A 13,353-nucleotide genomic window follows, 5' to 3' on the forward strand; every position below is an offset into this window, starting at 1 on the left:
GTTGAGCACAGAGGGCACGTTGGGGCATATGAAGTGCAAAGACCCTGCAGTATCTGAGGGTCCTGGCTGTGTAAGATCTTGTGAGTGGTGCAAAGAGTCTTGAACTGAATAATCTGTTTGACAGGAAGCCAGTGCAGGCGATACAGGAGATAGGTGTGACAATGCTTAGGGAGGGCGAAAAGAATTTGAGCAGCCGCATCCTGAGCGCTTTGGAGTCTCTTTGTGACAGTTTTAATGACGCCCAGTAGCAGTCCGTTACAGTAGTCGAGACGTGACAGTACCACCGATTGAATGATCACCTGTTGTGTAGAAGCACCAAAGAACCCCAGGATGGGTTTCAGACTGCGTAGGTGGCCAAAGCATGTACCTGCCACTTTTTTGGTGTGGAATTCGAATGAGGGAGCTGTCCAACAAGACCCCTAAGTTCTTTACTGTGCTTTTTCGTTGGGGTGCATTACCCAGCCCAGCGGACCACCACTGGTCGTCGCATTTGTGGGGGTCCCGGCCAACCAGAAGCACCTCCGTTTTTGAGGAGTTGAGTTGGAGGTAGTTTTCCGCTAACCAATCAGAGATGTTCCAAGATATCTTCACGAAACTTCAGTTGGTCGTGGGCTGGGTTGTTGGTGAAAGTAATTAGCAAATGCGTGTCTTCCGCGTATAAACTGATCTTGATCTTCCGGGCTTTCGCCAGAAGGGCCAAAGGGCGTACATACATGTTAAACAACGTGGGGCTCAGAGCAGAGCCCTGAGGGACACCGCTGCTGAGGGTATAAGAACTGGACATGTAAGGTGGAACGTGTATCTGAAAGGAGCTATCAGATAGAAAAGACGCAAACCAAGCCCAAGCCCAGGCCTTACCACTGACCTCGATCTCCCTGAGACGTTGGAGCAGAATCTCGTGGGAGACCGTGTCAAGGCCGCACTCAGATCGAGTAAGATCAATGCCGAGGTGTTGCCCTCGTCCAGCGATGCCCTCAGCTGCTCTGTTACTGCCACAAGGTGGATTCCGTACTATGGTTAGTCCGGAATCTGTTTTCTGACCTGTCCAAAATCTCATTATCTTCCAGATACTTGGTCAAGATGACATTGACGTGAGATTCCATGACTTTGGCCAAGTAGGGAACTAGGGAGATTGGCCGTAACTTCTCTGGTAGAAAAGCATCCAATGCTGGCTTTTTCACTAAATGAGCTACCTTAGCATGCTTCCAGGATTTGGGAATTACTGATGACTGGAGAGATCTGTTGATTAGTTCCCTCCCCTCTGACAAGATGCAGTCCTAGAATTTCCTAAAGGTGTCCGGTTTTACTGGATCATCAGGAGAGCCTGATTTCACCTTAGCTGCCGGAGTTTCCAAGTCTTTGAAGGACATGGGTGATAGGACTTGTAGAGAGTGGGGGGGTCAAGTGGGTGGTTGGACGGCCGCGATGTAGACACGGTCCGTTTAGAGTCGAGTGTGTTGTAGATGCATTCTACTTTCTTGATGAAGTAGCGTGCCAGGGATTCACAGTGCAGATTGGTGGATATGATATTATTGTTTCCTCCAGGGGGTTTTGTCATGTCTTTTATAAGAGAAAAGATTGTTTAGGAAAGTTTGGAGCTCGATGTAATCAGGTTGGTGTAGAATGCAGCTTTAGACTTTTGCCCAAGTTTGTGGTAGGCTTTAATAGCCTGCCTATAGATCTTTTTAGCTGTGGGGTCGTAGGCACACCTCCAGGTGCGTTCCAGAGTTTTACACAGTTTTTTTCCATCATTAGGGTCTTGGTGTACCAGGCATGCGATTGCGTTCGCTTGACACAGGACAGTTTCTGAGGGATGCAATGGTCTAGGGAGTTAGTGATCCACCCCCGGTAAGCTCTATCCTCTTCCTCCAAGTCGGTGGGCCAGACTGGGCAAGATGATTTTACACTGGGCACAAAGCTAGGTGCGTCAAGTTTGTGCCAGGATCGTTTCATAGAAGGCATATGGGTGGTCTGCTGAGGGGCACCCGCTAGACTAAAGCACATGTGGATGAGACAGTGATCGGTCCAAGTTCACTTTGAGAGAAGTGTTGTCTTCTACCTTGATCACACTAGAGAGTTCAGAGTGGACGACCGACTCTTCATGGGGTACGTTAGTTCATAGAAAGTTTGTGTGGTGCAGAAAATGACTATCTTGTGATGGGTCTTCCTCTGCATCAAAATGTGCTATTCTGGCGAAGAAACAGCCTCCTGAAGCCTTAAGAGCTTATTCCACCAGAGCAAAGACTGCGACCACATCATTGCAATGTGGTGTCCCAGTCCTGGACATTTGTTAGGCAGAATCATGGGAATCACTGCACACGTTCACTAAGCACTACTGCCTGGACAGTCCAGTCTGCAAAGTCAGCCTTTTTAGCCGCTGTGTCCTGCAGGACTTGTTGGTCTAACCTTGTCGGCTTCCCTCCTCCGGGTATTGCTTGGGTATTTATTCTAAAGTAAGGAATCTGTGGCTAGATGTGTCCATCAGATGGACAAGTTACTTGCTTTGGTAACTCCTTATCTGGTAGAGACATAATCTAGCCGCATATTCCTTACCAACCCACCTTACCTCCCCACATTGTGGACCGGTTTTTAGGGTCAGCCCTGATCCCTTTCAGGGCCCTAGTTGTTCTAAACACACCACTGTCAGTGCACTTCATGGCTCCGCTCTTCTGGTGTGGAAGCCGTGAAAAGTAACTGATGTCTGCTCGCCTAGGTGGCACCTATATATGTTAAGTGGATGTCACTTCTCGTGCGGATGAAGTCATGAGGAGCTGACTGACGCCACCAACCGGGGTGCAAAGGTATTGCTCTAGCAAAAGTCTTCCGGATCCAGCCTCATGCCTGGAAAATTCTAAGGTTAGGAATCTGTGGCTAGATTGTCTCTACCAGATAAGGTGTTGCCAAAGGTAAGTAACTTGTCCGATAAGTGTTACATGAGTAGAGTACATAAAGAGAAAATGCTGAATTTTCCAAAACTTGCTTGCCTAATTGTTGAAAGCCCTTGTGACTTTAGGGTCAAGGCTCTTACCTTAATTGATGGTTAAAACATCTCAGTGTGTAAGCAGTCAATGCTCACTATCCCGGTGGCATTAAAAAAATTGCTATAACTGCCCTTCACCATTACCCTCTGTTTCTCATGCCATAGCCCTTTGTCTGAAGCTTTCTTCTTCTGATCGCCATCTTTCCACCTAGTGTAAGCTACTCTGATGGCTAACCAAGTTCAGTCCATAAGCAGATTTAACATTTAGTTTCATTATCTACATTTCGCTAGAAAATTGCCAATACTACCATTTACCCATCCTCACCAGCCCTAAAGCCTGTCATTTGAATTTAATAAACCCCCTTTCGATATTAGTAGCTTTTCTTGTATTCAGTCGTTCAAAACCACCAATAAAAATTAGCTGATCGTTGCCATGTAGCACTAGTATCAGGAGCTATGTAATGTTTGCTATGCCTCAGAAATGTTCACTTTAATCTTTTGCAATTTCACTGTATATGTAGTTTGCTTAGATTACAGTTTTTGTATTGTGTTCTCTGTTTTTCAGGCATATCTGGAATCATTTTATAAGTTTTGTAAGGCGCTAGGAGGCACGACTGCAGATGCCATGTGCCCTATCCTGGAGGTATGACTTTTTAGAGCCTATAGACATTGCCTAAAGTAACCGCAATGCAACACTTGAAATCTATGTTCATTCCCCTGACAATCTAAAGTATATATTACAGTTCACATGGGACTCGGTGAAGCGTTAGTAGGTATTGTTAAAAATCCCTGGAGACAACTAATTTTTTTTTTTAAATAAATTGAACTCGAGATTATGTTTAAATAAGCTTGACTTCTTTAGCAAAGAAAAATACCAGATCAAGGTAAAAGTAAAATTATATCTCTGTACCTGGAAGGTGATCAAGAAATCAACAGAAGCCCTTATTGGTTTGTGAAACGTTAATTAGGGCATTTGACTTTTGTAAATCATTGAGCAGGCACCATATGAGGTGTTAATTAGCAAACTGATAGAAATGGGCTTCAAGTGCATCTTGTGCTGCCTATCGAGAATAAAATTGATTATACACGATCTTCCCCAGAAGAAAGTATTAAAGAAATTTACATTATCACATATCAATTATTTACATGTCTATTGTGAAATAAAACAATTTTAAAAACCTAGATGGAAATTAACACACTAAAGCAGTAAAACATGTAAACAGACGAAGATGTATATTCATACAAGCTATATTAAACAATTCTTTAATGGCTTCTGTCAAAGTAGTAATCTTTTAAACTTTGAAATATTGAAACCAACTATCTGTCAATGAACAGTCCGTGGGCCATGACTTACACCGGCCAGCCAGTGCATGAGCCTTATCACTGTATTTTTATACCCAACTGTTCTAAAGTTTGTATAAAATCTAACATCTGTCTCAACGTTTTGTTACTAGATAATATTGCATCTGACTCATGGTGGCGGTGTGTGGCATACAGACGAAGCCTCGCTAATACTAAGCACTGGAGTAACTACGCCCTTTATGGTCTTCTTCTGTCTAAAATTGGTTACAACTCTGGATAGAGGGTGACTGTAAACAAGTCCGCGTTTAGTTTTAAGAAGGCTAAGGCAGGTCCATCTGGGACCAGTCATCAGCATAGTTATAAGTGATGTTTTAGTGTCTGTCCTGTGGTACAGTGCTAGAGATGATCATAACTGTAAAAAAGGTTGTATAGTCTACAAAGAAGGGTTTATGTGAAGGTTTTGTTTTTTATTTCACTCGCACAAATGTGAAGTTTTTCACTCTGACTCAATATTTTAAATACATTTTGATGATGATGGATTATTTATAAAGCGCACCAACGCCTGTTGGCTTCTTGGCATTGACAGTGGGCGCTTAAGGTAAAAGAGCCAGAGGAACAAAGAAAACCCTCAGCAGTGTCCTCCAGGAGGTTAAATGATCTCAGATTGTTGTAGCATCAAAGAAAGTGCTTTCCACGGAGAAGGACCCAGATCTCTTTGGAGTGTGGCCTGAGTGCCTGATCCTTCTAAACTGTGGGTCCATTATCAGAGTTTGAAAGAAGAACAACAGGGTTGTAGAAAGGAATTGGATAAAAAAAAAGAATCTCCATTCAAGCTATTGCAGGTGCCAGTAGATTGTGCTGCACATATATGATCATTGAGGTACCTTGGAGAAATAGCAAGCAGCAAATGAGCTGTGAACAGGTCGGGTGATGTAAAAATACAGTTGCTGGGTTAAGCTGTGTTAAAAGTGAAGGTAATAATGCAACTCTATAGCGCCAACACCACATTATGAATAATATTGTGTGGTTCATTGTTGATCCCATTAATATGAACAACCCTGAAAACCCTGAATGTTTTAAAAATGTTGGTAATAGAAATTGCATGGATCTAAGGCTTAGATGAGAAAGAAAGAGTAGTATCGCTTTTATGATCAACTATCATAAAAAAAGCTGTGAGAGGCTGTTGCAACACTAAATTAATATTCAAGTTGAGGGTAGAAAATATGAAGTAGTACATTTGAAGGAGTTTAATATTTGTGGATATTCCTACTAATGCAAGGTTTTATATTTTGCTAGCTAAACCATAAAGAGTCCGGTATGGGACTGTGGAAATACCACCTGAGAAAATGTTTTCGGATGCGATGTCAGGTGACAGGGAGCAACGTAAGGAATAAGGCTGAGGAACTTAAGTCTACTGTTGGATGTGGGCTTTTTAAACTGTAGACCTCTGTCTAACCTGGTGCCCCCTACCCGTAAGATTGGTCATAATGCATTGGACTTTTTACCAGAGGGCTTCTGTTTGTACTAATTACCTCCGTGAGGCAAGTAGAATTCTCCAGAAGTGATTTGATCTGTACTGCTCACTGTATTGCAAGTTGTTTTACAAGCATCTTGAAGTTAAAATTAACTCTTTCGAAATTGAAGAAAATCTAGATTCAAATCTAGATTCAAAGACGTGGCTTAACAGGCAGATTGCCTTTTGTTATAAAAAAGAAGTGCGTGTTTTTATTTCATTCTGGTGCAATTCAGCATTTACTGGGTTACCACTATTGGCTAGAGACACGGTCTTTGGCTAACTTGAGTTCTGCTCCTAATTTCTATCAGAAGGTAGTCTGAATAACCATTATTATTATTTTTTTCTATTAATTATAATTGCAAAGTCACCACATTTACATGTTTCCTCTCAGGCGTTACATTTCTGCAGAAGAGGGAATTGGTGATTGGGATTGCAAAGAAGAGTCATTGCTGTTAGACTGACCCTTTTTGTGTTTCTTAGCACTACAATGTCATTGCATGTTCTATTAGAAAGTGTACTTGTTTGAGGTTGGAGAGGATTTTTGACTCTTCGTTTTTAGTGGACAAAATGAACCTGAGAAGAAAGTCTAAACTGTGGTCTGTTTTTGAAGTCTTTTCAAGATTTAAATGTTAAAATGTAGAGATATTCGCATGGGACTCTTAGTCTTTTGTTTGAAATAGGTCTGTACAACATCTCAGACTGTGGCTGAGCTTGCAAGGTACTGGATTGTATGGTTGTTACCAGTTCCTGATATAATTTGAAATGTTTCTTGGAGGAGTTGTCCATCTTTGAATTTCGTGTCTGAAAGAATATATTTTCTGCTTGGAGAAAGGGGCTGTTTGCATCCTTGGGACTAGGTGAGGCGCCCAATTTGTCACAGGGCCAAGGAGATGTATTTAATTTTCCACTCGGCCATCATAATTGGTGGGTGTCATCAGTGTTACACGGGTGAGTAGTACCTTAGCAGGATGAGTTTGAAATGGACTATCAGATTCGTGGCAGTAGTACTGCCATTTTCAATGAGGTCGAGGATGGTTGTCTGGTAGCCCAGTGATGTTAGATTGCTGATTTGGAATGTATTCAACAATTAAGATGTTTGAAGATTTCAAGGCTCTCCCTGAGAGAGAAGTCTGCATCTCATTATCTGTGATGCCTTTGCTCAGCAGCTGCTCGGCATTTAAGGAGAGCATGTGATCCTGACCAAGCCACATGTTATGGATAGGTAGATTGACAAACAATGAGAAACCCAAATTGTCCATATCTGTAATTGCAATTCGTCGTCCAGTATGTTTAGATTGGCCATGAATGACTGACTCGTCATTATAATAACTGTACATTTGTGGTAAAGTCAGTATATGTTGGGAAGAGTTATGTTTTTTATTTGGATGATGTATACGTGTAGAATATTCTTTTAAGAAATATCCTTGTAGATTGGATTGGATTGGAGTGAGCACAATGGAAAGGGTATGGATATAGAGGGCTGCTGACCTTGTACCTCATTGGGAAAATAAAGAGGATTTCCCTCTAAAGGGGGTGAGTCCTTGTAGAGTGCTCCACCAAACACTTCCTCCAAGGTTAGGAGTTCACCAAGGAAGCATTAATTAAGGGGAAAACCAAGCCCCAGACGTCCAAAACTGTGTGAGGGGGTTGTGTATCCTTTCTATTAGCCTTATCATGGGCTGTTTCACTGATGTTTGATAAATAGTCATGTCGTAGAATCTGGAGTTGGTGTTGTATTTTAGTCATTTATTTTTTACTTACTGAGACTAAGTCACCATTTTTGGTATTGGGAGCTGGCCTTTTTGTGGGGCTGTCAATCAGTTGAAGAACTGTAGTAAACACTGAAGGTCAATTTATGAATTCAGGGTGCTTAAGCACTTTTTGGACATAATGACGACTGTGACCATGTCTTGTCTCTTAAATGTAAAGTAAGCAGAAGCTACAAACTTTAATTTGACCTTGAAAAAGTGCCTCTAAACACGTTTTGGCTGTTTGTTTTGGCCACACTGACTTGGCACGCTGTGAACTTTGGATCTACTTATGTAAAACTTGATGAAATATGTTTGAAATTTGTGCACAAGAAATACATTTTATTAAGTGAAGATTAGTGTCTTGGGAAAAAACTATTCTATTAGATTTTAAAGCTCTACCGAAGTTGTATAATTTCAGTGCTTCCTACCTTTTGGGTTCTAGAAGCTACCACCCAGCCTTAGGATTCTATGACTTTGTTGGACTGGTCCTGTAGGAAAAGGCGGTCATGGAATCCCTTACTGATCAAACTATGTACAAGTGGGGGTATGTTCCTTTAAATATGATTAATATTACCAAGTGACACATTTTGCCTTCAGACGCTCAGCAGTGTACAATGTGACTCATTTTCCAATTACACTCCATTTTGGTGTCTTCACTATAAATAAGGCTCGAACACCATCATACAATTTTTTTAGCACTTTACCAAGCTTTTCAAGAAGTTGTTTTCAGATGAAGCAGTTAACATTCTGCTGTGTTTTCTCCCTTTAAAGTTTGAAGCTGATAGACGAGCCTTCATCATCACCATTAACTCCTTCGGGACCGAGCTGTCTAAGGAAGACCGAGCCAAGCTCTTTCCACACTGCGGGAAGCTTTACCCAGAGGGTTTGGCTCAGCTGGGACGCGCTGATGATTACGAGCAGGTGAAAGCTGTGGCGGATTATTATCCAGTAAGTTTCTCTTTTATAGTTGGAAAAAAAACTGTCAGGCTCATAGTCCGTTTTTTCTGTTGACTAGAAGATTGCATAAGAAATTGAAACACAGAGAAGCCATTGCAAAATGTGTTTGTCTTCCCTCACCATAAAATGTTTTGATATAATCATCCAGTTTCACAAACCTTATGCCCGTACAAATTGTGTCTGTGCTAACCTTTTTTTCACAATATTTTTATGGCACACAGCTAAACTGTTTTGTTCTGCCCCAGCTGTGGCTTGCTATGCTTATGATGTTTTGGATGTTAGTTAAGACCCCTTCTCCTGTTCCGCTTGAAAACCAAAATTAGTAGAACATGCCCAGACTGTGAATGTTGGCTAATATTTTTTGTGCTGTCTGTCAGCAGTGAGGATATTGACATTAAGAATCTGTTCTTGAATATGTCTGAGGCAGCTGTTAATAGTAGCGCCATAAATGTGTCAATTGTGATATTAACGATATCATAGTTGCACAAGAAATCTAATGAATAAGCAGGGTTCATGACGGATTTTCCCTTTAACAGTTATCCGCTAGAATCTGGCCAATCATCACAGAACACCTGGGGTATTTTGCAGATTTTGTAACCTATTGTGCAACTAAATAAAGGAAGTAGATTTATGTAGCACTCTTTTTTTTTTTTTTTTTTTTTTGTAAGACCTTTATTCACAGTCAGCATATTACACAGCCTGAGCCTACAACCCTGAGGCCGGCCCGCCATTGATGATGTTTATCCAATAAACAATAGGACAGACATGCAAAGCAGTGCGGAAATTCCAGGCCGAGCCGCCTGGTATGCCCTCCGCAGGATTCTTGGCAAATAGTCAGTATGAGTCTTACATTTTGTCATGACAGAACAATGTAACAGTAAACATACCCCAACTTAAGACCTTGCATGTATCTCATACACAACCTATACAGTAAGTGGAACAGTATTCCAGCATCACCCCAGTGTGATCCCCATCCCCCCCGACTCTCTCCCCAGTATCACACACATCAGCGCATTCTGTAGGACAATCTAATCCTCATCATCTCCCTGCAGTGAGGTTAGGTAGGCAGTTAAGAAACACCATATATCCTTTGGTCTCGAGTGCACTGGTAGGTCCTCCTCATACGTTTGCAGCTTATCTCGACAGATGGACATGTCATGCAGCCACACCTTTGTAGTCGGTACCCTACGGCTGTGCCAACATTGCGCCACCTGTCTTTTCGCTAGTAACAAGGCGATTGCACAGAATCTGCGCTTTAGCGCTCTGAGTTGGGGTAAAATACCTAGTAAGCAGACCTGTGGCGTGCACTGTACCTCTTCCTCTAACATGGTCGTGAGTTTGGCAGTAATCTCTACCCAGTATTCCGCTACTCTCTCGCAAGTCCAGGCCAGATGCACAAAATCCGCACCCTCCCTGCCACAACGCTTGCATTTGTCTTCCTCTTGCAGTCCAAATCTACGCAGTTTCGTCGGTGTGTAGTAGGCCTGATGTATGAACTTGAAATGAATAATTCTCAGATTTCCATTTGGTGTCAGTATCTGTGTCAGTGCGCAGGAGCTGTGCCATTCCTCAACTGTTAGTGGTGTATCTAGTAGCGCATCCCACCTCCCCTTAGCCTTAAGTGTGTGGCCCGCTATTTCCGATTGTGCAGCAGTGTACAGTCTGGACACCAAGTGTGACAGGTCACTTGTAGTGATCAGCATCTGCAGGGGTGCCAGGCTTTCCGGTTCCGCAGGGAAGGACGGGTAGTACTCCCTCAATGCCCTCATTAACCTATAATATGTGAATCTGAACATAGGAGTCTGGTTTTGGATATAACTCAATCTGTCTTTGTCCTGAAATGTGCCTTCCTGAAACACGTCACCCATCTTATCAATTCCAGCTCTAGTCAGCAAAGACATCCCCACTTTCTCTCCAGTGACTGACAACGCCTGATGATACTGCAATGGCATGTCCGGTGCATATAACGGGGTTTTGTGAGCCAACTGCCCCAGCTTATTCCACGCTTTAATCGTGGTGTCGACAGTGTTGATATCATTCGCATGCAGTGGCGATCTGGTGTGTGACAATATCGCGGATAGGGGGATAGGATGGGCATCTCCCTCCTCAATAGCCACGTGAGAAAGATAGGGGACTTCGTGGTACCAGTATGCTGCATACTGTGCCTGGGCACAGAGGTAATATAGCAGAAAATCAGGCACCCCAAAGCCGCCTTCGGCAATCGGGAGCGTCAGTGTCTGTAAATCAATGCGAGCTTGTTTACCCGCCCATATCAGGGTTAGTACCAGTGACTTTATATGGCGGAAGACCTCTCGTGTTGGCGTGATGGGTATATTATTAAAAAGATATAGTAACTTGGGTAAAACGTTCATTTTGACGATCGCTATTCGATCAGCAAGCGATAGAGGTAAATGGATCCACCGACGGACCTTCTCGTCCAGTTTGGAAAGTACCACCCCATAGTTAGCTCGCATGACTTCTTCCGGATTTCTGTGAAACATGATCCCCAGATAGCGAATCGGATCCTGCTGCCACTCTAGTGGAAAATCAACCTCAAAGGGAGCTGTGGTGTCTGTGAGAGGTATTATTGAGGATTTGGACCAATTGATCGCTAATCCTGAGTGCCCTCCAAAACGGATGTACTCTCTGAGTATCGGGTTGAGATGCACCTCTGGATCGCGCACGTATAGGAGCATATCGTCTGCATAGAGCGATATGTGTATCGGCCTAGCCACAAATTGTAACGCCGAGTCCTTGTAATTTTGTCTCACTATGCACGCTAGGGGCTCTAACGCCAGCGCAAAGAGCAGGGGTGACAGTGGGCAGCCCTGCCTCGTTCCTCGCCCAATGTCAAACGGCGCTGAGACATAGCCATTAACCCGGACCCTTGCACATGGTTGAGTATATAGCAAGGAGATCCATTGGACAAACCTTTTTGGGAAACCCATCCTATTTAGGACAGCTATCATATAACGCCATTCAATTGAATCGAACGCTTTCGCAGCGTCAAGCATCACAGCCACAGCTCTAACCGAGGGCTTCAGGTAGTGTGCCAATGCAAATAGGGATCTGGTATTATGCGAGGTAGACCTAGTGGGTACAAACCCCGCTTGGTCCGGAAGGACCAGTCGAGTCATCAACGGGGACAGCCTGACCGCCAACAGTTTAGCTATTATCTTCGAGTCTACGTTGATCAGGGACAGGGGCCTGTAGGAATCGCAGTGTTCTGGATCCTTGGATGGTTTTAGGAGTGCAATGACCATGGCTTCCCGTAGTGTGGGGGGGAGCAGTGATTTCTCAAAAGATGCACCATACATGTCCACCAGATAGGGGGCGATGACATCTACAAACTTCTTATAAAATTCGGACGTGTACCCATCAGGGCCCGGTGCTTTTCCGTTTGGGAGTGAAGAGATCACCTCGGTGACCTCTTCCACAGTAATCGGCCTCGCTAAATATTCCCTATGTGCGTCCGAAAGCCAGCCAATTGCCACATCATGCAAGTAGTCATATGTTTCTTCCTCGGCCGCTGTTGATTGAGATTGATATAGAGTGCTATAGGAGTCCACAAAACATTGCAATATGTCAGTGGAATGTGTTTGGAGTACCCCCTCCCTGGATTTAACTCGTAGTATCGCTGTCTGTCCCCGACCTTCACATATTTTCCGTGCCAGTACACCCCCTGGTCTACCCCCTTCTCCAAAGGCTCTAGCCGTATGCTTGCGGTCTAAGTACTTAATTTCCGACGTTAAAAAATCAGCATGTTCAGTGTTTAAGTCGCGCAATCTGGGTAATAATAAGATGTCCTGCGTTGTTTCGTATTGTAGTTCCAAGTCCCTCATTTGATTTTCGCAGCGACGAATCTGACCCCTAATGTCCTTGAGTACCCCAATAGTAGTGCTAATGCAGACACCTCTTATCGTGGCCTTAAAGGCTTCCCAGAGGAGGCATGGGTCCTCAGTAGTCTGAGAGTTAATAGCGAAGTAGTCTTTGATCGCTTTCGTCAATGTGTCAACATATATTGGGTCTGTCAGGGCTTGGGAGTTAAAACGCCATTGAAAAGGGGGGGGTACATACTGTGGAATGTCCAACTGCAGCAGAACCGGGTTGTGGTCCGATAAAGTGCGTGGCAAGACTTGCAACGTGCGAGCCCACAGTGCCATGTCCTTGGACCCCAGCCAGTAGTCCAACCTGGACCAACTATTGTGAGATGCAGTGATGTGCGTAGCGCCAGGCGCTTCTCCGTGTTGTAATCGCCAGAGATCTGCTAAGGCCAGATCCTCCATCATGTGACCCACCATTAGTCTAGATTGTTTGTGTTGTTCCACTGATAGTGAGGAGCGATCCAACCCGTCTCGTAATGTTACGTTCCAGTCCCCCCCGCATAACATGTGTGTGGTATTGTGTTTCTGCATGTGTCCCCAAACTTCTCGATAAAATTCCGGGGCATCAGTATTCGGGCCATATACATTAAGGAGTGTGACGTGTTGTCCCCTCAGTGTACCTGACACCAGCACATACCTGCCAGCCGGGTCATGCGTTACATGCTTTTCCTCAAATTCGATCCCTTTCTTAATCAATATAAGCACCCCCCGGGAGTAAGATGAGTATGATGCCCTGTAGGATCTCCCCGCCCATCTCGACCCCAATGTGGCGTGAGTGTGCGGTGCGAGATGTGATTCCTGCAGGAATGCTATGTCGATGTTCCATCTGGTAAGGCTAGCGAATACCTGTCTAATTTTCTGAGGGCGTGAGAATCCGCGTATGTTCCAAGTAAGGACGTTCATGCTAACTCTGCGTTCACTTCCAGAACCTTTCGCTCATAAGTAATGCACCACCACTCACAC

The 13,353-nt window shown here is 43.8% G+C and overlaps 1 protein-coding gene across 2 annotated transcripts in view; it reads left to right on the plus strand.

Annotated features, from left to right (window-relative positions):
• Positions 1-13,353, plus strand: part of ATP6V0D1 (ATPase H+ transporting V0 subunit d1) — a 218,893-nt gene that overhangs the window by 152,523 nt on the left and 53,017 nt on the right. The window contains exons 5-6 of one of the 2 annotated variants that reach the window (XR_013603626.1): positions 3,546-3,623; positions 8,321-9,141. Coding sequence is in view for 1 of the 2 variants with exons in the window: in XM_078669739.1 (XP_078525865.1) it covers positions 3,546-3,623; positions 8,321-8,497 (255 nt within the window). In the remaining variant the exon portion in view is untranslated. The remainder of the gene's footprint in view (positions 1-3,545; positions 3,624-8,320; positions 9,142-13,353) is intronic. The other variant, XM_078669739.1, reaches the window with a different exon arrangement.

This window comes from Lissotriton helveticus, chromosome 12 (assembly GCF_964261635.1).
Source record: "Lissotriton helveticus chromosome 12, aLisHel1.1, whole genome shotgun sequence".
NCBI lineage: Eukaryota > Metazoa > Chordata > Amphibia > Caudata > Salamandridae > Lissotriton > Lissotriton helveticus.